At 41.6% G+C, this 23,695-nt stretch overlaps 2 protein-coding genes and 1 long non-coding RNA gene across 7 annotated transcripts; 2 read left to right on the top strand and 1 right to left on the bottom strand.

Moving 5' to 3' along the window:
- Nucleotides 1-7,085: 7,085 nt before the first annotated feature.
- On the bottom strand, nucleotides 7,086-9,631 carry LOC120735477. Its single transcript, XR_005696263.1, has 3 exons — nucleotides 9,212-9,631; nucleotides 9,039-9,117; nucleotides 7,086-7,300 (listed from the first exon to the last, which is right to left on the bottom strand). It is a non-coding gene; the product is annotated as an uncharacterized LOC120735477 (long non-coding RNA).
- Nucleotides 9,632-11,906: 2,275 nt separating this feature from the next.
- On the top strand, nucleotides 11,907-15,499 carry LOC120735494. 3 transcript variants are annotated; one of them, XM_040034877.1, is made up of 7 exons: nucleotides 11,907-13,327; nucleotides 13,404-13,474; nucleotides 13,574-13,723; nucleotides 14,296-14,354; nucleotides 14,431-14,517; nucleotides 14,622-14,681; nucleotides 14,769-15,499. In XM_040034877.1, exons 1-7 carry the CDS (start codon nucleotides 13,158-13,160, stop codon nucleotides 14,934-14,936), a joined length of 765 nt encoding a protein of 254 aa, XP_039890811.1. In that variant the 5' UTR covers nucleotides 11,907-13,157; the 3' UTR covers nucleotides 14,937-15,499. The 3 variants fall into 3 exon arrangements, with proteins under 3 accessions (XP_039890811.1, XP_039890812.1, XP_039890810.1); XM_040034878.1 differs by having other exon boundaries at nucleotides 11,907-13,090; nucleotides 14,622-15,499; XM_040034876.1 differs by having other exon boundaries at nucleotides 14,622-15,499.
- Nucleotides 14,536-22,263, top strand: LOC120735493 (insulin receptor substrate 2-B-like). 3 transcript variants are annotated; one of them, XM_040034875.1, is made up of 6 exons: nucleotides 14,536-14,540; nucleotides 19,365-19,454; nucleotides 19,799-20,048; nucleotides 20,387-20,636; nucleotides 20,726-21,293; nucleotides 21,484-22,263. In XM_040034875.1, the coding sequence occupies exons 2-6, from the start codon at nucleotides 19,399-19,401 to the stop codon at nucleotides 21,890-21,892; spliced, it is 1,533 nt and encodes a 510-aa protein (XP_039890809.1). In that variant the 5' UTR covers nucleotides 14,536-14,540; nucleotides 19,365-19,398; the 3' UTR covers nucleotides 21,893-22,263. The 3 variants fall into 3 exon arrangements, with proteins under 3 accessions (XP_039890809.1, XP_039890808.1, XP_039890807.1); XM_040034874.1 differs by lacking the exon at nucleotides 14,536-14,540 and adding an exon at nucleotides 16,475-16,810 and having other exon boundaries at nucleotides 18,965-19,454; XM_040034873.1 differs by lacking the exon at nucleotides 14,536-14,540 and adding an exon at nucleotides 16,478-16,810 and having other exon boundaries at nucleotides 18,962-19,454.
- Nucleotides 22,264-23,695: the final 1,432 nt, after the last annotated feature.

Raw genomic sequence — 23,695 nt, 5'->3', positions numbered from 1 at the left:
AACAAATATTTCTCTCCCTTCCCAGGTCAGGAATCAGGATGAGGAAGAAATGAGGTCAGATCAGTGCAGGTTTTTGCACTACTGACATAAGTTTCTGCTGATTAAAAAAGTATGTCGATATTTCTGAAATACATTTGCAAACAAATAACTTTGACAACTTGTGTTTTTTCATAAAAGAAAAAATCAGAGAGCAGAGCTGGTAAAACAGCTTAGCTCCGCAGGTTACAGGAGATCAGATGCCAAATACTTTTCATGACAGTCTTCGTTATTGCATAAATCTCCCCTTTTATCATTGATCAGTAAATCACTGCATATACATTCATCTAACCGTTATAATTTCATGAGTAAAGATTCTCAGATGACTGAATGGCGGTTTTAGTAAATGTTGAACTTTATTGTGATTTCTATTTTTAGAATCAATAGCACACATTTTGATTTAGTTTTGCAAGCTGCTGATTTCACACAGATCCACTGCCCAAACGTGCCTTTGAGTTTTTCATCATTTAACAAGAATAGGCTCAGGCAATCATTGTGTAATTAGGCTTTGGGAAGGTCTGGGGACAGGTATGATGGTGGTGGTTTTAAAGCACTGTGGCACAACAGCTTGACTCAGGGAGATGTTAAGATGCCCGCTAGGACATCAGTCAGCTGGTCAGCACCGGCTCCGAGCACGCGTCCAGGTATATTGTCTGGTCCAGCAGCTTTGTGTGGGTTGACTTTAGTGAGAGTCCTTCTCACACTGGCCGTGGACAGGGACAGCACTTGGTTGTCTGGCAAGGGGGTGGCCCTCTATAGTCCGTCTTGCGTCCCATTTAAACAAGTGCGTGTTCACACTGCCCCTGGATGTCCTGGCCTCTGAGGTTAAGGTGTACGGCCTCCTGGTTGTCAACTGACCAATTTATCATGGCAAAGCCTGTGGTGGACAAAGATAAGAGGCTGATTATAAAAATGATCCATGCACGCCTTATGACCTACAGCATGTACAGTTAACACAGCTAAATGGCTGTGAAATTGTAAAATTACTTTTGAAATAAAGCTATTCAAAGTCAATTAACTGTGACTATAATAAATAGCAATGTTAGCCAGGCAAACAAAACGGTAGCACTAATTAAAATAAGCTGCTAGGTGATGTTACTGTTTCAAGTTCTCTCATTGTTTGACATGTAGGGCAGATATTTTGGTGACACTGAGATTAGCCAGACACTAAACAGCAGTGTAATATCAAACGCTAGATTAGATGTTTTCTAATCCGATAAAATGACATTATTCCTGTTTATAGAAGATGTTTGTTCGTTCTGTTTGTTTGACTGACAGGAACAGGAAATAGTGTTGGAAAATTACTGTTGGTGTTACATGAGGGTAAAGAAGGGCTTTAAAAGCACCTGGGTAAGAAACTGGACCCATGATGAAACACTACAACAAGTACAACATATTCTTCAGTTTTAATATGTGACCATACTGTGCAGACTGCTGATGAGTTACACGGTTACATTTCATTAATCATTGTTAATATTCATTGTTACGTCCCCTGGCTAGTCTAGGGGGTTGAAGGGACGAACATAAATGTGGATAGAGAAGGAGGAGCCAAGATGGTAATTTTAAAAAGGTTATTTAACACTGGTGATGGGGTTCAGACCGAGGTTGTAACGTCAGGGAGAGCCAAGGCCAACATAACAAACAAAACATCCCTGACGTAGAAATAAAAGAAACTTACCTAACTCCAAAGAAACAAAATATACAACCTATAAAACCATAACCTACCTAACAACAACATAAACAGGAGAAAACAGGGTGTCAAAACAAAAGGCAGCTCTCCCCCTACAAGCAGTCTGAACATGAAACAACAATGCTCACCACAAATACAAGGCATGCAGCCTGCACAAGTAATGGCAACAAAATGCCAGAGGGCACAGAAGCACAGCTCCACAGGCCTGAAGTAGTGCTCTGCTGATCAACCAATTAGCGGACTCTGCGCAACATCCAATCAGGACAGAGGAGGTGGAGCCTGGACACAACAAGGGGTTAATAGGGAGAAGAAGGACATCCTCCGGGGGGATGTAACATTCATGCATTACAGTTATCCTTAGTCTCTGTGGCATCTACATGCTGTCTCTTAAACCTTTACTAAGGGGTTATTGATTTTGCTTCTTTACAGGTTCTAACAGTCCATCGACAGAGAGCAGCAACCCGGCAACTAAATCCTCATTGTTTTCCTGGAGAAGGAAAAACAGGAACATTTTTTTGGATCAAGAATTTAGTCCAGCAAAAAATAGCATTGCAGTGAATATCAGATATGTTAGGCTCCTGTGGATTCTGACGGTTAGTATTCGTTCTTCTCTAATGCTTTACCACCTCCAATTGCACACTTCTGGCAAGAATTATAGACAGTTTTCCCTCACTGCCAGTTGCAATAACAGGACAGAAGAACTGACAATCCTTTCTTTTTGTATTTTTCCCATATTTTTAAAATGAAAAGAGCATTTCACCAAGCAAAGTTTTATTGATTATTCAAAGATAATTTAGCAAACTGTTATCCTTGGATTCTGAGCCTCGTATCAGCATTTAATTTCAATGCCACTGCTGGCTGACTGTATTTTGTTTGGCGAACAACGAGCACTAGTGAACTGAAATACCTTGGCAATTGAGTAGAGTGCAGCCAAACTTAAAGGGGAACCTGAAGAAATGCAAAGACACCCTGTAGTAGGACTCGACTTAAGCGGTCAAAGAAGTGCAGGGAGACTGATGCTGTCCAGTGTAGCAAGTGATTTATTCATCATTTTGTGGCCCAAACAATATTTACAAAGAAACAAATAAGAAACTCAACCTATAATTAACTCAATTCAAATAAACATAACTGAACTTAAATCAACAGAAGTTAAGGTCAAACTGCACACAGCTACACTGACCTGAACCTTTTTCTTGAAACACCTGAGTTCTTCTGCTTAAATAGTCCACTTAACCAAACAATTTCTCCTCTGGACTATTCCATTCAGTAGGTAGGTAAGATGAACATGATTATAGTCAAACCTCTACTACTCCTCTTTAGTGGCAACATAAACTCTGGTGTAATCAATACATATTACAACAATAAATCTATTTCTTCTCAAACCCTCTAAAATCAACTTTATTAAATTATAAGAGTTCTTCCCCTTCTGCACTTGGTCTCTTCCTGTGACCTCAGATGAACCCAGAAGGTATAAAGCAGGAAGTAAAACTACATTTCCTCCTTTTGTTTCTGCAAGACAGGTAGGTAAGGTAAGTTCTAAACAATACAAATTAACAGTTGAAATAAAGAACATATTAACTTAACAGACTTGTAGGAATTGATTTAAAACCAAGATGTTATATTATATAATCTGTAGTGATGGCAGATGAAGCTTCATGAAGCACTGAAGCTTTTCATCCAATTGGTTCACTCCAGCACAAAGCTTCTTGAAGCTTCATTTGCTCTAGTAGGACACCTACTGGACGTAAAAATATTAGTTGGCATGAATTTGAAGAGTGTGGCCTTTTGCACACAGCCTGTAAATGTCAACAACAAAAGGAGTGTTGTAAAACATGTATATTGTAGTGATGGCAGTATACTGTGTATATTTATACTGGCAGTATGGAAATGATCATTTGGAAATGCTTAAAATGGAAACGATCATTTACTGTGAGGTGTGGTTGGGGTGTGGACAGTGGTTGTGCTTTTGTAACGCTGAGGTATGGACAGCTACACACTGAGGCTTTGAGCCTCAGTCCTGCCCACATTTTATTCTGTAAAAACTAAATTTCCACTGCTTTTATGGCCTTTTTAGTGGGGAGAACATAGCTAGGATTTAACGATTTAACAAATCTTTTAAATCCTTTGTCCTCCACAATGCTAAATGGCTGGGAGTCCTCAATCACCATGCTAACCCAGGTCTTCATCTATTTGAGATTGTTCTGCTGAGGAAAGACAACAAAAACAAAGCACAAATATAAATATCACACACGTAACTTATAACAGCTGTATAATATGTTATATCATTTAGTAACATTACTGCATGCTATGCGAACACCCTGTTCGAACATAAGAGTGTCCATAAGTGCACGTGGCACCAGGACATTCTAGGCCGTAGGTCGATGATCGATTTTGTAATCGTATCAGCAGACCTGCGACCATATGTTCTGGACACTCGGGTAAAGAGAGGGGCTGAGCTGTCAACTGATCACCACCTGGTGGTGAGTTGGATCAGGTGGCGGGGGAGGACGCTGGACAGACCTGGTGCACCTAAACGTGTAGTGAGGGTGTGCTGGGAACGTCTAGCAGAGGCCCCAGTCCGCGAGATCTTCAACGCACACCTCCGGCAGAGCTTCAACAGCATTCCGAGGGAGACTGGGGACATTGAGTCCGAATGGACCATGTTCAGCGTCTCCATTGCCGAAGCTGCTGCATTGAGCTGCGGCTGCAAGGTGGTTGGTGCCTGCCGTGGTGGTAATCCCCGAACCAAATGGTGGACACCAGAGGTGAAGGGAGCCACCAGGCTGAAGAAGGAGTCCTATCAGGCTTGGTTAGCCTGTGGGACTCCGGAGGCAGCCGACAGGTATCGACAGGCCAAGCGGAATGCGGCTCGGGCAGTGGCTGAAGCAAAAACTCGGGTGTGGGAGGAGTTCGGAGAGGCCATGGAAAAAGACTTTCGGACTGCCTCGAAGAGATTCTGGCAAACCGTCAGACGTCTCAGGAGGGGAAAGCGGTGCTCTACCTGCACTGTGTATAGTGCTGGCGGAGCGCTGCTGACGTCGACTGAGAAAATTGTCGGGCGGTGGAAGGAATACTTCGAGGACCTCCTTAATCCCACTGACACGTCTTCCGAGGAGGAAGCAGAGTCTGGGGATGAGGGGAATGACCCGCCAATTTCCGGGGGCGAGGTCACTGAGGCAGTTAAACAACTCCTTGGTGGCAGAGCCCCTGGTGTTGATGAGGTCCGCCCCGAGTTCCTGAAGGCTCTGGACGTTGTAGGGCTGTCCTGGTTGACACGCCTCTGCAATGTTGCGTGGAGATCAGGGGCAGTACCTGTGGACTGGCAGACCGGGGTGGTGGTCCCCATCTTTAAGAAGGAGGACCGGAGGGTGTGTTCCAACTACAGGGGGATCACACTCCTCAGCCTCCCTGGGAAAGTCTATGCCAGGGTGCTGGAAAGGAGAATTCGTCCGTTAGTCGAACCTCGGATACAGGAGGAACAATGCGGTTTTCGTCCTGGTCGCTGAACACTGGACCAGCTCTTTATCCTCTCCAGGATACTTGAGGGTGCATGGGAGTTTGCCCAACCAGTCTACATGTGTTTTGTGGACTTGGAGAAGGCATTCGACCGTGTCCCTCGGGGTGTCCTGTGGGAGGTGTTGCGGGAATATGGGGTGTCTGGCCCATTGCTACGGGCCATTCGATCCCTATATAAACCGTTGCAAGAGCTTGGTTCGCATTGCCGGCAATAAGTCGGACTCGTTCCCGGTGGGTGATGGGCTCCGCCAGGGCTGCCCTTTGTCTCCGGTTCTGTTCATAATTTTTATGGACAGGATTTCTAGACGCAGCCAAGTAGCGGAGGGCTATCACTTTGGTGGCCTCAGAATCTCATCTCTGCTTTTTGCAGATGATGTGGTTCTGGTGGCTTCATCGGGTGAGGGCCTCCAGCTCGCACTGGAACGGTTCGCAGCCGAGTGTGAAGCAGCGGGAATGAGGATCAGCACCTCTAAATCTGAGGCCATGGTTCTCAGCCGGAAAAGGGTGGAGTGCCCACTCCGGGTCGGGGATGAGTTCCTGCCCCAAGTGGAGGAGTTCAAGTATCTCGGGGTCTTGTTCTCGAGTGATGGGAGAAGGGAGCCGGAGATCGACAGACGGATTGGGGCTGCAGCTGCAGTAATGCGGACGCTGCACCGGTCCGTCGTGGTGAAGAGGGAGCTGAGTGTAAAAGCGAAGCTCTCAATTTACTGGTCGATCTACGTCCCTACCCTCACCTATGGCCACGAGCTGTGGGTAGTGACCGAAAGAACGAGATCGCGGATACAAGCGGCAGAAATGAGCTTCCTCCGAAGGGTGGCTGGCCTCTCCCTTAGAGATAGGGTGAGAAGTTCGGCCATCCGGGAGGGGCTCAGAGTAGAGCCGCTGCTGCTCCACATCGAAAGGAGCCAGCTGAGGTGGTTCGGGCATCTGACAAGGATGCCCCCTGGGCGCCTCCTGGGTGAGGTGTTCCAGGCATGTCCCACCGGGAGGAGGCCCCGGGGCAGACCCAGGACACGCTGGAGAGATTATATCTCTCGGCTGGCCTGGGAACGCCTTGGTATTCCCCCGGAGAAACTGGAGGAGGTGGCTGGGGAGAGGGAGGTCTGGGCCTCTTTGCTTAGGCTGCTGCCCCCGCGACCCGGCCCCGGATAAAGCGGATGAAGATGGATGGATGGATGGATGGATGGATGGATGGACTGCATGCTATATTATCATGGCATTTGATGGCTCACCTAGTCTTGCTCCACAATCGTTGTTCCCCTTATTCTCATGCAAAGCTCTGTAGTGCCTAAGCATGGATGAGGTGTTGTTGTTATATCCCAGCTCCCTGGCACATAGCAAACACTTCACCTTGTACAAAAGTAACGACAGCTTAACATAAATTGTATTGCACCATCAGTATTATGAAAATACATCTTCTGTAGAAATCTACATACCTTGTTGGGAGGAATAAGATCAAAATGTTCCCACACAGGGGAGGACATCCTCCTCTTCTTAGCTGGCTCCATTCTCTCCTGACTTTCTCTCCTCACTCTCATAAACCTCCAAACTGTCTCCAAACTCTCACTAACCGCAACTCTCCATCAAACACCTACATTTTTGAATGAAGTCTGAGGGGTTTATATTGCTGTCATAGCTTGCGGCAAAGTTCGAACCACTTCATGAACCAGTGACGTGGTACAGCCGGGCAGCGAGGCTTCGGACGTCATCATTTTCAGCTCCTCCCATAAATGAAGCAAGCCTCGATACGCGCATCGCGGAAACACCCCCTCCATTACTCGACACAAGCTTCGAAGCCTCGATACAGAACGTCACATCACTAATAATCTGTAAAAGTGCAAAACATAAACAAACCTGGGATAGTAGATGTTTGCCTATTGCAGATTACATGTGAAATATGGTTAAATCAAAACAAGAATGTTAACTAAGAATATAGACAAATGGTCTTCTCACCCACTTTGTCACACACCCGCAGGAAGAAGCTGGAGGTCAAACTCAATGAAAACAACAAAAAGTGGAGGTGTGAACTGAGAAAACTGATGAGAACCAGTGGCCAACCTGGACAAAACAAATGAACTCTTAGTGATTTCTGCAAGAGGTTTACAGGTTCACAGCCCTCTCCTGCCTATACACACCCAGACTGCCTTCAACAATGTTTCCCATCCGTTTTAACTCAGATGAACTCTTTGGCTCGGATTACCCCACCTCTGACAAACATTACGGTTTTACTGTGACTTTTGGCCAAATTAGGAGGAGGGGGAGCTGGAGAAACTACATGAGAGCAAACCTGCAGGCCAAGATGGCCTCCTGTTCGTGAACCCAATAGTAGTATAATAGAACATAAAAGGTAGAACAGCTATTTATTGTCATTGTAGAATGTACAAGAAAATTGTGTGTGCTCCACAGCAACTCTGGAATTACTGGAATAAAACATAAGAAATAGACAACAAAGGAGTGTCTCAAATATGTTTTAAAATAATTATTTGTTATCTTTTGATTTACAATCATTTTCACTTTCTTATGTTTTAGTTTTGGTCTTCAGTTAAAATCATCTGAAGCTGGTGACTGGTAAGGTCCATGAAGAAGAAAATCCAATCTGCATCCACAAAACGTTCACTGACTCAGCAAACACATAGATTGTTTTTCACAAAGTAAAGGATTTTCTGCTTATCTATATGTCTTGTGGACTTCAGCCTAACAGCCCTATCAACTACTGGTTACTGGTCTGGTCTTGTAATCCATACCATTAAGCTGCATTCCTTTCCTCACTCCAACAGTAAATACGATGAAATTCAACACAGCAGTAGGTTTGTTTGTTTTTTTCAAATATATTATTTCTTGCCAAAACTCACCTGTCACCTACTTCAACTATAATGCAACATAAACACTTAAAGATATGACATTGTGCTCATTTGTATTCAAATACAGAGAAACAGAGAGGGCGAGCTGGCTGCAGACGTCTGGTAAACTCAGTCTTCCTGACTTAACAGCAAAATTTTCTCTTCAGCATTCACAATGCTGACAAAAGTGACATTGCTAGAGACAGTTTCTTAAATTAATCTAAAAATAAATAAATAAATGTTTTATATGACTTTTCTATCCAGACATAGTGGTGGTATCAGTGGTGATGATGGCGGTTATTCAAATAAAATTTGAATAATGAAAGCTGGAGTACTGTGTTGTATCTGCACAGAGATAAGTAACAAGCAGGTCGCTGTCTGAAGCACTGAAGTTCACTGACCTCACAACACATCAACAGACAGACTAACCCTGGACAAACTGTCAGTCTATCCATGGTGAATATATAAAGACAGACAACCATTTGCACTAATATTCACACCCATGGTCAATCTAGACTCAGGAGTTGGACTAAGTGGACTTTGGGAGAAACCAGAGTTTGCAAAGAGAACATTGAACCAAGGATTTTCTTGCTGTGAGGGACAGTGCTAACCAGTGCAGTAATTTCCTGAAATACTTGACTGAAAGTGAGCGATGAACTCCATGAAAAGGCTTTGCAGTTCATGTGCCAGTTAAAAGTGGCACAGCAGGTTCAGTGATTAAACTGCTTTACAAGAGTCTTATAGCCTGGAAAATGATCTATCTGATTTGAATATTGAAAACTGTTGCAAAATATTGTTCAGACAGAGATAAGTAGCAGACAGCTCCTTGGTAAGATACTCAAGTTCACTGAACCAACAACACATCAGCAGAATTTATGCGACACAATGTTTAAACATGTAAAAAAAAAAAAAGCGCTGTTTCGGCATGATCATTAACAGAGAAGACATCTTCTGACCTTTGTCTTCAGACCTCACATATTGTCCAGGAGTGTAGTGAAGTTAATGATCAATGAATGACCATAAAAAACGACATCTCTAAAAAGAACAGAAGAGTTTGATGAAATTAAATTCAAATGTATTTTAAATTATCTAACAAAGATACACTACCTTTTCAAAAGAATTTACTCACCAATTCAAATCATTGAATTCAGGTTATTCAATCACTTTCATCGCCACAGTTGTGTAAGTCTAGAAGCAGTCTGCACACCTGCTTCTACAAACATTTGTGAAAGAATGGGTCACTTTCAGGTGCTAAATGAATTTCAGTGATGTACTGTGATAGGATGTCACCTGTGCAACAGGTCCAGTTATAGTTCCAACTGCCAATCTGATGTATGAGTCTGGGTTTGGTGGTTGCCAGGAGAACAGTATTTATCTGGCTGCAGTGTGCCAAGTGTAAAGTTTGGTGGAGGGAGGATCATGGTGTGTGGTTGTTTTCAGGAATTGGGCTTGGCCTCTTAGGCTACGTTCACACTGCAGGTTTTAATGCTCAATTCCGATTTTTTTGATCAAATCCGATTTTTTTGTCTGCTTGTTCACACTACAAATAAAATGTGACAGCAAACGCGCTCTAGTGTGAACCCTCAAAGCGGCCCGCATGCACAAAAGAAGACGTCACACACAACACGCTCTGTTTAGACCCAGAGCAACAGTATTGTTTGACTGATGGACCTTAATATAAAAACTTGTTTCGGACTTTACGTTTCCCAATTTTGCTTTAAGTTATAAAGTTATTTACAAATGGCCTAATAATGATCCTTATTGCTGTTTTAGAGAGGAGCAGTGCTTCGAAGGATAGTTGCAGATTTCTGTCAGAATCTGCAGATTATACAGTACAAATAAAATGTTCACGTTTCTCCAACGTTGTCTTCCCAACAGTTTCACTGGATGGCCAGTAAGCGTTCACGATGTCTTCTCCGGCGCTGATAATTGGCGTCTGTCTTGTGTCAGTGACATAAAAGACGGATTTAGTGCGACGTGACCATCAAACAGCAGTCGCTTTCTAAAACATCAGATATGTATCGGATTCAGTACCACATACGAAAGTGACCCAGATCGGATTTGAAAATATCGGATTTGTGCCGTTCACACTGTCATACCATGATCGGATATGGCTCGCATAGGGTCAAAAAAGTCGGATTTGATGCGCTTTCGCCTGCAGTGTGAACGTAGCCTTAGTTCTAGTGAAAGGAAGTCTTAATGCTTCAGCAAACCAAGACATTTTGGATAATTTCAGTTTGAGGATGGCCCTTTCCTGTTCCAACATGATTCCACACCAGTGCACAAAGTAAGATCTATAAAGACATGGATGAGCGAGTTTGGTGTGGAAGACTTGACTGGCCTTCACAGAGGCGAGCCAAATCTTCTCGTCCAACATCAGTGTCTGTCCACACAAATGCACTTCTGGAAGAAAGGTCAAAAATACCCATAAACAAAAGGCAAAGAGTTGGCCGGCATCATGTTAAACCCTGTGGTTACGAATGAATGTCACTCATGTTCACATGCGTATGACTTAGTGATGTTCAATTCGTGAACGAATCGTTCAATCACTTTACTGACTCGTGAATCATGATTCACAAGCGCAACTGACTCACTGACTCATCCCTGTTGCTGTTAGCAAACTAATTCCATTAGTAGAAATATATCTAGCTTATAATTAAAATTGTCTGTGTGGGGGGGGGGGAGCCAGTTTCTTAACAAAAACATTTCTGCTCTGAACTGGAAGAAAAAACCCTGAGTAGAAGCTCACATCAAGACAATAGCTCGGTTCACAGTAGCATCGCTCAGCTAACATGCTAACAGCACATTTGAGTTACTCACCCCCTCCCTTGCTGTGCTGAATCATAGCATAAGCGAATCACTCAGGGCTCTCTAACCCCCTCCCTCCTGGCTCACAGCTCAAACGAGTTGAACGAATCACTCACTCACTCACCCCCTCCCTTCCTGTTACGAATCACTCACTCACCCCCTCCCTTCCTGTTACGAATCACTCACTCACTCACCCCCTCCCTTCCTGTTACGAATCACTCACTCACCCCCTCCCTCCTGGCTCACAGCTTCTTCTTCTTCTTGGTTGGCAACCAATGTTAAGGTGCATTACCGCCCCCTGGCTCACAGCTCAGTGGACATTAAGATGAGAAAATATATATTTGACACAATTAAGGAAAATACAAATAAAATAAAATAAAAATAAATAAATGTTCCCTTTAGAATTTTTTTTGCTCTTTTTTGCTCTAAAGAAAATAGTTGTTTTCTTTTACAATCATACATCATGTCATACAGTGAAAGAAAGTGGTTGAATTCTTACTCTTTTATCTTTGTCTTCTTCAACAGAACAACTAAAAAAGTGTTATCTGACCTCGCCTGAAGCAACAAGTCAAATCAGCCACGCTAGCAGCCTCAGAGAACAACACCAAGGAGGAGACCTCATCTAAAGTATAGCTGTTGTATGAAGGCTTGTGTGTTCTCTCACCACAAATTATTTAAATATTAAATACTAAAAATGACAACTTTGTTTGCTCAAAAGCTCCCAGTCAAAGTGGATGCTGTATAACAGAGTTACAATCTGAACAGTTCATCTTATGTGGATGCAAAATGCCCTGCTGCTTATTCAAAGAAAAGTTTAAGTTGGCTGGAAGATAACTTCTCTCATCTGAACTGACAGCAGCATAGTGATGAGAAACTATCGGTTGATGTCAGCAGACAAAAGAAACGCATCACCAAGAAAACGGCATGAGTTCGATCGACTAATTTAAAAAGTGAAACTGAAGATACAGATTAGAAGAAGCAGAATATTACCAGGAAAAGTATTTACTGGTATGTGCGAGTTATAGAAAAAAGGATTTTAACAGTATTTGACATGATAATTTAAATGGCATCCTCCAGAATTTATCCAAAAGTTTTTCACTTGGAAAGTTGTGACACCGTTAATCTAATGTAAATGCAATTCAAAGCTGAAAGTCAAGTTTAGATTATCCAATATACACAACCGCCTGGGGTAACCATGCTGTACAGAATGTAACAAATACTTAAAAGTAATCAGTTTCACTAATCTAAAATGACAGGCATCTTTGTGAGGATCAAAAGGTCACAACAGCCACATATGCAAGTATAGAAAGAAGAAAGAAAGAAAAGAAAGTTTGAACACAATAAAGAATATCTTTGTGATTTTGTCGTTATTTTTGCTTCTGCCCTTAAATGTATTATGATATTAAATGTGTTTTCCAGTGGTGATAATGCTACATCTATAATGCTTTACAGCTTATTCAAAAAGATTTTGACGACACAAACATGACTGCTTGGGTATGAATGAAGTAATTATGAGCACTAGGTTGTAACAGTTGAGAGATAAGTAACAGACAGCTCTGCTCTGTGAATTATTCAAAGTCACTGAGTCAATGCCACATCTGCATCTCACATACGACTTGTTGTACATTGTGTTTTAAAGTGTAAAACACCACCTGAAATGGTTAGAGAACAGCTTGTTGTTGGATGTGATCATGAACACATGATCTTTTTTTTATCCATTGTGCTTCAGACAGTTACATAATACACAACATTTTCTCTAATTTGCAACAATGGGCTTCGTTTAAACTGACATAAAAATGCTGAAATAAATGTGCCTTTAAACTGGCAGGTGCACAAAAACATGTAAAAAGAAACTCTATAATGATACTTATAATCTTCATGCGGCAATAAAAACATGACACTGTAGCATGTGTAAAAGGAGAAACAGCGCCCTCTGCAGCTTGTATAAGGAAGTGCCCAAGCGGTCTCCCATCCAAGTAGAAAGAGATTTTCATATCGGGAGTGTTCAGCATGCATGAGGCGTGCCATTGTGTCATTTGATCTTGGATGTAGTAAGCGAGGTACGAAGAACGGACCCCAGGGCTCTTATCCAGGAAGGGAGATCAACAAACTCAAAAGAAACTCCGAATTGATAAACGCTGAGCGTCCAGAACAGCTGATCAGAGTTAGTTTAATCAACTCTGAGTATGCCCACCCTGAGGTAAGCACGTGCGTGATACCTTTTTTTTTTTAAACCCAATCCAAAATCCAAAAGCCTATGATTCACCATGGAAACCGGGCAGAGAAAACGCTCGGCTTACTTCACCCCACTTGAAATAGATATTCTGCTGAGTGTATATGGAGAGTACGAACACATTTTTAGCAAGAAAGGCAACACGGCTGCAGCAGCAAAGGAGAGAGAACTGGCGTGGGAGAGAATTGCAGCGCGTGTAAATGCGTGAGTTGAAACGGTAAATACATGTGAATCCTGAGATGCATTTACAGGCTAATTTTTACTCATAATTTTAATTAAGGTGCAATCCCACGGGAACAAAAAGGACTTGGCAGCAGCTGAAAATGAAATATAAAAACATAGTTCAAACAGGTAAGGCCCACTTTTTCTTTTGTATATGAGTCCATAAATTTTTTTTTTAAACCCACAGGCCTAATATCCTGCTCAGATTAACATATGGCTTCAATTTAGCTAACAGAAAGAAGGCAGAGGCTCGCAAAGTGGTTGAAGGGGCACCACCATCCATGCTGACTGAGGCAGAAGAGTTTTCCAAGAGTAAGGATACTGGATGCCCGGTGGCTGAGCCCGTCACCCCACAGAGCGCAAGTGTCTGCATAAAATGTAATTATTTATAGCACACACATACATGAAATTTGAATATGTGGGATGAAATTCTCATTTCCTTCCTTTTTATAAACCTAACCAAGTAAATTTTAGTGCCAACAGTTTAAGTGTTAAAGTGAAAGTAAAAAGTGAATGAAAATTTAATGAATCACTGAGTGAAGTAAAAGGCAAAGCATAAAGGTTCAAATGCAACAAACAAACCAAAAATCGAATTCATTTATATCTCTTTAAAAAATAACTAAAAAGAAGCAATACTTCAGGAACCATCTCAGCCAGACTCTTTGGCCACGTCTGACCAAAGTACATAGTGAGTTATACTACAAATTACAATTCACAAGTGTTTGAAATGGGATCATTTCTGTCTGCATTGTCTCAACTAAAGGTTCAGTACATTTGGTGCAACAGTAGCTAAGTTTCTTCATCAGCAGTGCAGTACTGATCCTTGTTACTAGTATTAGCTTGGACATGCATTTTCCATAATGTCTTTATTACTTAGGAATGCTGTTCCCTGCTGACTTATTCATAATGCCATCATGTGCTATAACACATCTGCATATTTATTTCAACAGTTGCTGATGGCCTTGATGAGACTCCTACTTCAGCAGAAGCATTTCCATCCCTTCCATCTGTAAGTAGGTGACTGAGTGCTCCTGAGATATTTCTAAAGAAAGGTTTCTAAAACAGAATGTTGCTCTTCATCACAGGAAGCAGACGAAGATGACGATAAGGATACATTATCTGCTGAGATAGAACCAGATAGACCTAGTGAGGTACACACCATGACAGTAGAGGTATGTTTTAGTCGTGTGTTCTTGTATTTGAAATGTGCAGTGAAGTGATGACGATGACTGGAAAACAACCTTCATATTCATGTTTTTATCTTTTAAATTAACAGAGCAAGGCCGAACATTATCAAGAGGAAGCTCCATCAACTACCCCAGCACATATTAACACAGTGAGACGTTCAATGCCATTCTGCATTTTCATAGCTTTATTTAAACTGCACCATGCATACATTTCAAGCCATTCTTACATTTTACAGTTACCAGTTAAAGAAATTTACAAAATGCACCTCATCCAAACAATGACAAAAACTGACAAAGAAATCACATACTTGGATCGTCAGATTAGAAAGACAGATCTGGAAATTGAATTACTGGAGCACCAGCTAGAGGTGGGTAACATGTTACAGGTGGTTACTCTCAGATAAATGCACAAATGATAATGGCTGGTTTTGTATTTGTAGGAAATAAAGAAGAACAAATAAAATGTTGAATAAAGAGTCCTGATTTATCCTCTGGGGGTGGGGTAAACTAATCTGAAAAGCGATTTTAGCAAATGGTTTCTCTGACAGCTCTTGCATCATGAACATTTTCAGGGTGAACAGGATCCTCTTCCCCAGGTTCATCCACTCATATGGCAGGGTGCTGCTAAGAGAGGCAATATTATGGAGAACAACACATGCCACAATGATGTCGCATGTTCTCTCTGATGATACCTTGAGTCTATGCAGGCACTGGAACCAGGATTTGAATATTCCTAGAGTCTTGTCCACCCGGAGATGGGGAAGTTTAATTACAGCAGCTACAATCCCAAGTATAATCATGAAGTATAACTGAAGGATTTGTACATCAGTCACCTGCTGTGCTACAGAATTCCTCTTTAATACTCCTTCTTACCTTACGAGATTTCTTATACAAAATTTTGTAGCTCATGTGTAAGAGAAAAGTAAATCTTTCTAACTGGTGCATAGTTTGTGTCATAAAGGAAACCCCTGATGGTAACAAATCAAATTGCCACACAAAGGTTAGTCTGATGTGAAAAGCACGACCTCGCTGTGTTATATTTGATATGTATAGGGTTGGAGCAAGTTGTTCGTAATGGAGACATTCAACGAGATGCTCATCTGGGAATGAAAAAAACTTCTAATCAGGGTGTCACGCACAGAGATCTGAAAGATCTTCCAGGGATGGTGACACTATATAGGCAGCGATGTTATACCTGTTAATCTCTAAGATAGCTCTTAATCTGCTCTGGTGCAGGTTTGGTTCAAGGCAGGCATGTGCAATAGTGCAACTTCTGGTACTGATCGGATGCTAAGTAATTACATGGCCGGTACCAATACCGATATTTTGATCTTACAAAGGCAGCTTATGTCTGGGTGAGCAGTGCGTCATGATTTATGAGATTAATCATCAAGTTACAAATTCTTAACACATTTTAATGAGCACTAAATCACTGTTAACACAACAAAACACACCTCAGGTTTTCAGTTTTTTTTGAAACTGGGGTTTTTGGAGACCTGAAATGTAAACATACCTGTCTCTTAAGGAGTTTGTGTTAACTTCCATTGTTTAAAAGCAAGGCTATAAATAAAATAGATGTGACAGTCAGTGCAAAAAAGTTCTGACGTTTTTCACAGTACAGCTACAGTGGGCTACATACTGGACATAGAGGACTGAAACAAAATATCAGCCCTGTTATGCTAGTATCGACCCAATACGTGTTGGTATGGATACAATAGACTTTGTTTTAGCTGAAATAAGCAGTATTTGTTTTGATCTGCTCACCTCTGATTCACAGCATAAGTTACCATGGCGATTTAATCCTGTGAGAAGTGAACCCCCTTCATAGTATAGGTAACCCTGAAGTTACCTACATAAGACAAAATCCTGCTTTGTAGTTTAAGCTTCTGCTCCGGTATCAGGTTATATTTGTTTCGATCTGCTCGCCTCTAATTCACAGCATAGCTTACCATGGTGATTAAGCCAGGTAAAACTTTCATACTACTGAAAGCTCAGATTTAAAGCTCAACACAGCCAAGCTGACTTTGCTCTGTACTTCAACGCATCTGTCCAGTTTTTTTTCTTTTCTTTTCCACCATGGACTGTATGGTTTCATACAGTTGTGTTTTTCACGAGAGACCCCTGAAGGCCACACTGATTGGAATCTCGGAGCAGCTGAGAGACAAACACACTGAGCCCGGAGAGCGACGGGAAATGGTTTTGGAAACAGCGGCGTGTTATGAAAGCAGCCGGGAAAGCGCGTACCTGCAGGTGTTATACTTATAGCTGCCTGCCACAGGTAAGTTTCACTCCGCCACAGTGGTAACTCTGCTAGCTGATGGGAAGAAGCTGTTAACTCCGAAGAGAGACCCTAAACTGTACTATTCACAAATGTGTAGTTTTATTTTAGTACATTTAAAAAGTTGTTTTACCTCGAAAATCTGTAATTTGTCACATTTCTTGTACGCAAACGGTTTTACTCCACAAATTAGCTGAACAGTCATGTTTTTAGCAGTCTAAGTAGTTTGCCCTCGGGTTATTCTTCTGTTCTTTCGTTTACATAAAGCACTGAGTGATTTTCTCCCCCTGAGCCTTACTTTCTGTGGAGAACTTCGCATGCCACAAGAAACAGGCAAATTAGTTAACGGTGTCCAGAAATCTTTTTATTACTTTTCTGTGTCAGTTGTTATTTGCTTGTTTCCAGGGTAGAGTCATCAATATATTTTTGCTTTGCTTTGTGTTACGAAATGGACATTCCTGCTGCTTTGCTATCATCTTAGCTAACTGACCTTAGTCATAGAGGCTATAAAACGGAGAGAATGGAGCGAATCGCTCTTTGGGTGTAGGACCTTGCTGCACTGCTGACCTGAGACATTTGGCCATGAACCTAAGAGCCTCACTGCTGCTATTACCCCCACCCTCTGATGAACCCCACGCACCCTATGCATTGCTATAGCATGTTTCATTATTTGCAGGGTATTGTGAATGACTCTAGTATGTGTGCTTTGAACTCCACTATCATATTAGACATTCTTTAAATCCATAGGGAGCAATCCATTCTAATATTGAACTGCTGAAAGCTTGCATCATAAAGAGACCTTAGTTTAAGAGGCAGTTCTTGGAGCAGCTTGAGCTGAATTCAGTAGGTTGTAATACCTTGTGCAGTTGTGATAATGGTCAAAATGATTTATGAAGGAAAATCTCATCATCTAGTGTCGGTTGTTTGTTTTGATAGTCTTCAGTAGTGATCTGGGCCCTGTACTAAAGACTGAGTTCATCATACCCAGGGTGCCATTCTGTTATCTGGCTTCTCTTTAGTGTAACATCAACAATCAGCGGGAACAGGCACACAGTGCTGGTTATCAGATTGCTAAGTTAACCCAATCACAAAAATGAAGTTTACTGGCAGCAGAATTGACGATAAAATTATGCTATAGTAAAGACATGAAACTGTTACGCCCAATACAGACCGAAAATAACACTGCTGCTGCAGACACACCAGCTGAGTGAGAGAAAAAGCAGTTTACAGTAGTTTAGTATTAAAAGAAACCAGAATAAGCACGTAGGCTTAGTCTGCATTCAAAGGCATTTTTAAATCTGCTTGGAAGACCCACTTTTTCTGTGTGGCGTTTGACCAAGTGTGAAATTTTATTGTTTTATTTTATTGTGTCAATCCATGTTTTTGTGTCTTGCACTTTAAAAAAATAAAATTCTTATATTTAATTGTAACTGTTTGGTGCTTTATAAATAAAACCTGGCTCAGCTTTGTATCTTTAGTTCATCTATCCACCAGATTTCTGTGGTCACAGGAAAGATAACTTCACCAGCTCCAAGTTCAAACTCATAATCTGATTACAGAATGCCTGCACGTTGTTAACGTAGGAAACATCAGAACTTCTGTGATTCTGTTTACTCTTAATTTCTTAGTTTTGATTCCCCTTCTGTGATTTGCTTTGTTTTTGCACACATTTTTTTTTTTTTTTTTTTTAATAATTTCCCAGGTTTTTGCCAACAATAATGCTCAAAAGTCACACAGTTTAAAACAAAACAACTGTCTGGTTCACAACAAACAACTATTCAGACTGGTACTCTGCTGGGCCCCAGCAATTAGAAACTGAACAAAACACTTCAGTGTATGGAGGATGTTTGTTTCGTTGGAGAAACTGTAAAATCTGATTTCTTTTTATTCACACCTGTGAGATACATCATCAAACTTAAACTCTAAACAGGGACAAAGATACAGTGACTTGTGTTGATCAGATTTAAATTCAAAACTACAATATTGTCATAAATCATAAAGTAAATGTTCACCATTCTAGAAGCAATAAATAAAATGAGCCACAACTCACTGAGTTGTTTTTGTTATTTTTAAATTAAGTATTAATAATATTGTTGGTAGAGCCTCTGTCATCTCATTAACTCCACTTTTACTTTCCCTCTCTGCGTGCAGCAGGTTTAAAGGTTGTCCTGAATGAAATGGCAGAAGGGTACGACTGGTTCACCAACCAAAGAAAATCTCCACCTGCTTCCTATTCCCCTCTTTCATGTCATGACAGCAGCTCCATCCAAAAATGTCTGCCAGTGAAAACGCTGCAGCCTTTCTCGAATGATGGTAAAATTGAGCATGACGAAGACTCTGGGGGCCGTCAGTTGAATGAGGGTCCTTCACCTCATTTGTATGAGGAACTTTTCTGTGCCGGTCAAACTTCCATCCCTCTGGGCCATCTGGCCAGTGCCCTCATGACCTCGTCTGGGCTGCAGACTGATGTGGTGAAACAAGGTTACCTGGGGAAGCTGGAGCGGAACCACAAGAGATATTTTGTCCTCAGAGCAGGGAGTCACACTGGGCCGAGCCGACTCGAGTGGTACAAGAGCCAGGAGAAGTTCATGGCAAAGGAGAAGTCTTCTGGCAAAGCTGCGCTGTTTGGGTCGAGCAAACAAGGGTCGGTAAAAGTGACTTTATATGTGAAGCCTTTAACCGAGGCTCGTAGTTTCTATTAAGTCACATTAAGTGGTACAAAATTATTATACTAGTGTATTTGTTTGTTGTAAAATGTACTGTAATACAGCACCCTCAAATTGATGTTTTTAGTAGTTTCTTTATAAATCTCTAAATAATAATACAGTTAAAAATATTTCAACTATTAACCGGTAGTCCTAAATTTAAAAAGTGTGATACTCAAAACATGTGTCCAAAAATAGGTGTGTTTGTAGAGGGTTTATAGGATGTATGTCTTTCATTTTCATCTGAAGAAGCATTAAAATCGAACTGTATTTAATTCCCCAGAGTGATTTACTTGCGGTGCTGTCTTGGCGTGAGCCGGATTGCCAGTTCCCGGAAAGGCCACACTGTGGCGTTGTATCCCAAGGATCAGACCATGGTGCTGGTGATGGAGGACCAGAAGGAGCAGGAGGATTGGTATGTAGCCCTTAAGAAACTGATGGAGGAAGAGCAAAACGATGAGGAGTATGGCGAAGGGGCTGATGAAGACGATGATGGCTATTGCACTCTGCCCCCTGCTGCTTTCTTTAAAGAGGTTAGAGCACTTTTCGGTTGTAGTTAAGATCATAAGCAGTTGATTAAATATACTGAATTTAATAACATCTTGATCAAAGCGAGTAGCTTCCCTGATACTCAGAATCAATCAAATGGCAAATATGACAACCTTATTCTCAATAGGACACATTTATGCCACACAAGTGCTGTACCTCCTTCAAAAAGAAACCTAATCTAATGATTAAACATAAAAAAGGACTGCGCAGAATTCATATTTTCATCAGATGGCTGCTTTGACACCCTCAGTCAATTCAAAATAGTAATTAAAAAAACCTCCCAGCTGTCTTGCTCCAACCTGTTTCTGTCACATTGTCTAAGGTTTGGCCCATTACGGTGAAGCCCAGAGGTCTGGGTAGTTCCAAGTCCCTCACTGGTGAGAATCGGCTCTGCCTCACAGCAACATCTCTGATCTTGGTGAGAGTGGGTGCAGGAAATGATTTGCCATCCGTCACGATACCTTTGTTGAGCGTTCGCCGCTTTGGCCACTTGGAGGGCTTGTTCTACTTGGAGCTCGGCAGGTCTGCACCAAATGGTCCTGGAGAGATTTGGATGGAAACAAATGACCAAGGTAATTAAACAAACAAAAAATGTTGTGTTGAGGCCTGACTGGATAAAAGTAAAGAGTGTGACTCATCCTGGTGTATATGTTCTTTACAGGAAACAGAATACTGGCCCAGCATATTCACGAGGCAGTTCGGGAGGCAGTTCGGGCACTACGAGTTCTTCCAGATTTGAGCTGCTCTCCAGTCTCCAGTCAGAGTCAGAATAAAGGCCTTCTGGCCTCAAAACGCTGCAGACCTAAATACAGAAACAGAATGGTGAATGTAAGACCACAGCGTCCCTTAGTCTTGTTCCCCAGAAGTCCTGACATACAGACTAGTCCTGCACAGTCTTGTGTAAAGCCCCTCGAACCAGACGAAACAAATCCTGAATCGTCTCCAAGCTCGAGCTTTAATTTCAGCCCTTGCAGATCTCAGAATAGGTCCATTTCTGAAACTTGGAGTGACATGGAAATGAAGATGGACCAATGTGATGCCGCAGCCTGTGAGATGCAGGAGTCCGTTGACGACAGGGAGGGACTGGGATACATGGTCATGTCCCCTCATGTTAGCCGCAGCTCATCTGTGTTATCTCATGATGACTATGTTACCATGGCAAGCCCACATAAAAATAGCCAGCCAGCGTACTCGTCATCCTCTGCTTCTCTGCAGACATCATTCATCAGGCAAGTCTTTTTCTTACCTATATTGGTACTAGTAGAATATATGATCTTGAAACAATGGCTGAAATACTTTTGACAGAGGGTACCGCAAATAAAAATGTCAGAATTGATCAACATGTTTTTTGTTTTGGTTTTTTGGTTCACCTTGGCTGCCAGTTGTGTAATTTCTAGAGTAAAACTTTTGTCGTTTTAGCTCCTCCTCTGACAGCAGCTCTCCCCTGGACCCGCCTCATCATCTGACCAATGAGCACAGTCGGCCACACTGGCTGATGACACCAGCCCAACAGTCAAAAATGGATGCTGACCAATCGCAGATGAGCATCAGTTGCTCCACCGAACCACAAGTTGATACAAAGCAGGAAGGCAGTAAAAGCTCAGCACAGACTGGAGTCACTTCTCCTTTAGGGAGCATTGATGGGTCCGACCTGAAAATTCCTTTTGTCACATTTGGATCAGGCTGTAGTGGGCCGATCCAGGCTAGTTTCAACTTGGATACAGATCAGTCTAGTCAATTCCAAGCTGTACCAGGCCAGTCTAGTATTAGAAGATGCTGGCTGTCATTGCTTCTGCCTGCTTGCCTTCAAGCTGAGGACGCATCCTGAGTGTTTGTAATGATTTAATGTTTTGTTTGAATCTCAGTAGTGTAAAGAAAAGCTGATTATTTATGGGTCACTTTACTAATGAAAAACTTGAAAATTAAAAGAAATATTTCAGTGAGATTGTTGCTGACACTTGTTGCACTTGATCACTTGCAGTCGTTGCACATGAAAAGAGAAGCTGGGACTAATGTCTTTACACAGTTTAGTAATGAGTATACTTTTGAGAAAAATAAAGTTGTTGTTTTACAGTTTGTCTGTAAAAGCGCACAGTGTGCCTCTTTTTGTCAGTGGGTGTTGTTTTGGGGGATTTCTTCTGCTTGGAGTCTTGTTGTTTCGTGGAGAAAAAAATTGTTAAATAAAATGACATAAATTGAGTTTTTCTAAAAGTTTTTCTTCCCCTGTTTGGTAAAAAATTGTAAATGCCAGTTGATAAAATGCAAGTGATGCATTATATCTAATCTGTCTGTTAACACGTCACTAACTGTTCTCTAGCAAGACTGTAACACAACCTATTAAAACTATATTTAAAACTGTAGGGAATTAAGTGTTGAGTGTAGCTTAAGTCTTCATGTGAGGCCGGTGACTGTTAAGCTTATTTCTAGCTTCAAAATAGATTTTTAATATGCTACCATGTCGATGGATTTGTGAACATGTATATCATATGCACAACTGTGTGTAGCCTATCTCCATTCAAATAAAGTGTAGTACTCTACAATACTCTAATTAAATTCAAATGTAGGAACATTTCCTATTCCTGTATCAATACAATGAGGACAATGACCTAACACTGTTGTATTGCAACATGCAGTAGTGTCCAAAAGTCTTGAGCCACCCCCTTATTTCTTCATATTCTGCTAGGAAAATGGGTGCAATGAACCATTTGCAAGCATACAGGGAAATACAGGATGTAACGCAAAAACAGTTGTAGTACTTTAATGCTCAGCACAGCCTGAAGTATTTTTAGGCAGCTTTTAAGTAGTCTTCAGGAATAGAAGGACACTCAAAGCTCTTCTTTGGATGAGAAAAAATGATGCAACTGTAGCTGTAGTATTGATTCTGATATAGTGCAGGCCTGAGCCTGACTTGTAATGCACACTGGCAGAGCAGTTACTGCAAATAAATCCAGATGTGGCCATCAGGAACATCATGGAAGCCTTTTATGCTTAAACATAAAAACCACGTCGTGGGGTATGAACCCAAAGAGAAGAAAAACAGGATGTCTGTGTTTGCAATTATACTGAAGAACAAGCTGTTTTCTAGTTTGGGAAATTGACTTCGGCTGTGATCGTGCAATACTGTCTGTGGCTTTTTCCTGTTGAAATATAATACACTGCTCTTCTTTATTCAAGTGGGTGTCAAATTCTTATTAAGCTGTAAAGCAGTGTCACTGCTGAGCACTACTGCTCATCCCTTTAAGTCTGTATACAAACAAAAGTCAATGACTGTAACTTTGTTATTATTGCATGCTGTAGTACTTAAGAGTACGCGTGTTCTTAGTGTTTTCTATCATTTCAGTGCCCTGAATGGTTCTAGGAATCCTCACAATAACAAACAGTGCTTTATAGGCACGATCTGATATCGTCGTGTTGGTGTTGTTCCCAGATCATCATACTAAATGTTGTTCCAGGATCAACATTGCAAGTGACCAATCAGAATGTTGTGATGTCATACTTTTGCGACTTCGGGAAAAACCGGCGTAAAACAAAAAACTGTACTAAAGCTGCGAGAAACCACCTCTGTCTGCCGATCAACGGACCCTGACCCTTTAATAAACGGTAAGCAGAATTGATATTGTCCTTGCAACAT

The sequence above is a fragment of the Simochromis diagramma genome, unplaced genomic scaffold (genome assembly GCF_900408965.1).
Source record: "Simochromis diagramma unplaced genomic scaffold, fSimDia1.1 OVJJ01000027.1, whole genome shotgun sequence".
Taxonomy (NCBI): domain Eukaryota; kingdom Metazoa; phylum Chordata; class Actinopteri; order Cichliformes; family Cichlidae; genus Simochromis; species Simochromis diagramma.
Note: the sequence above shows the minus strand (reverse complement) of the source record. Positions and strands in the feature narration are given on the sequence as shown.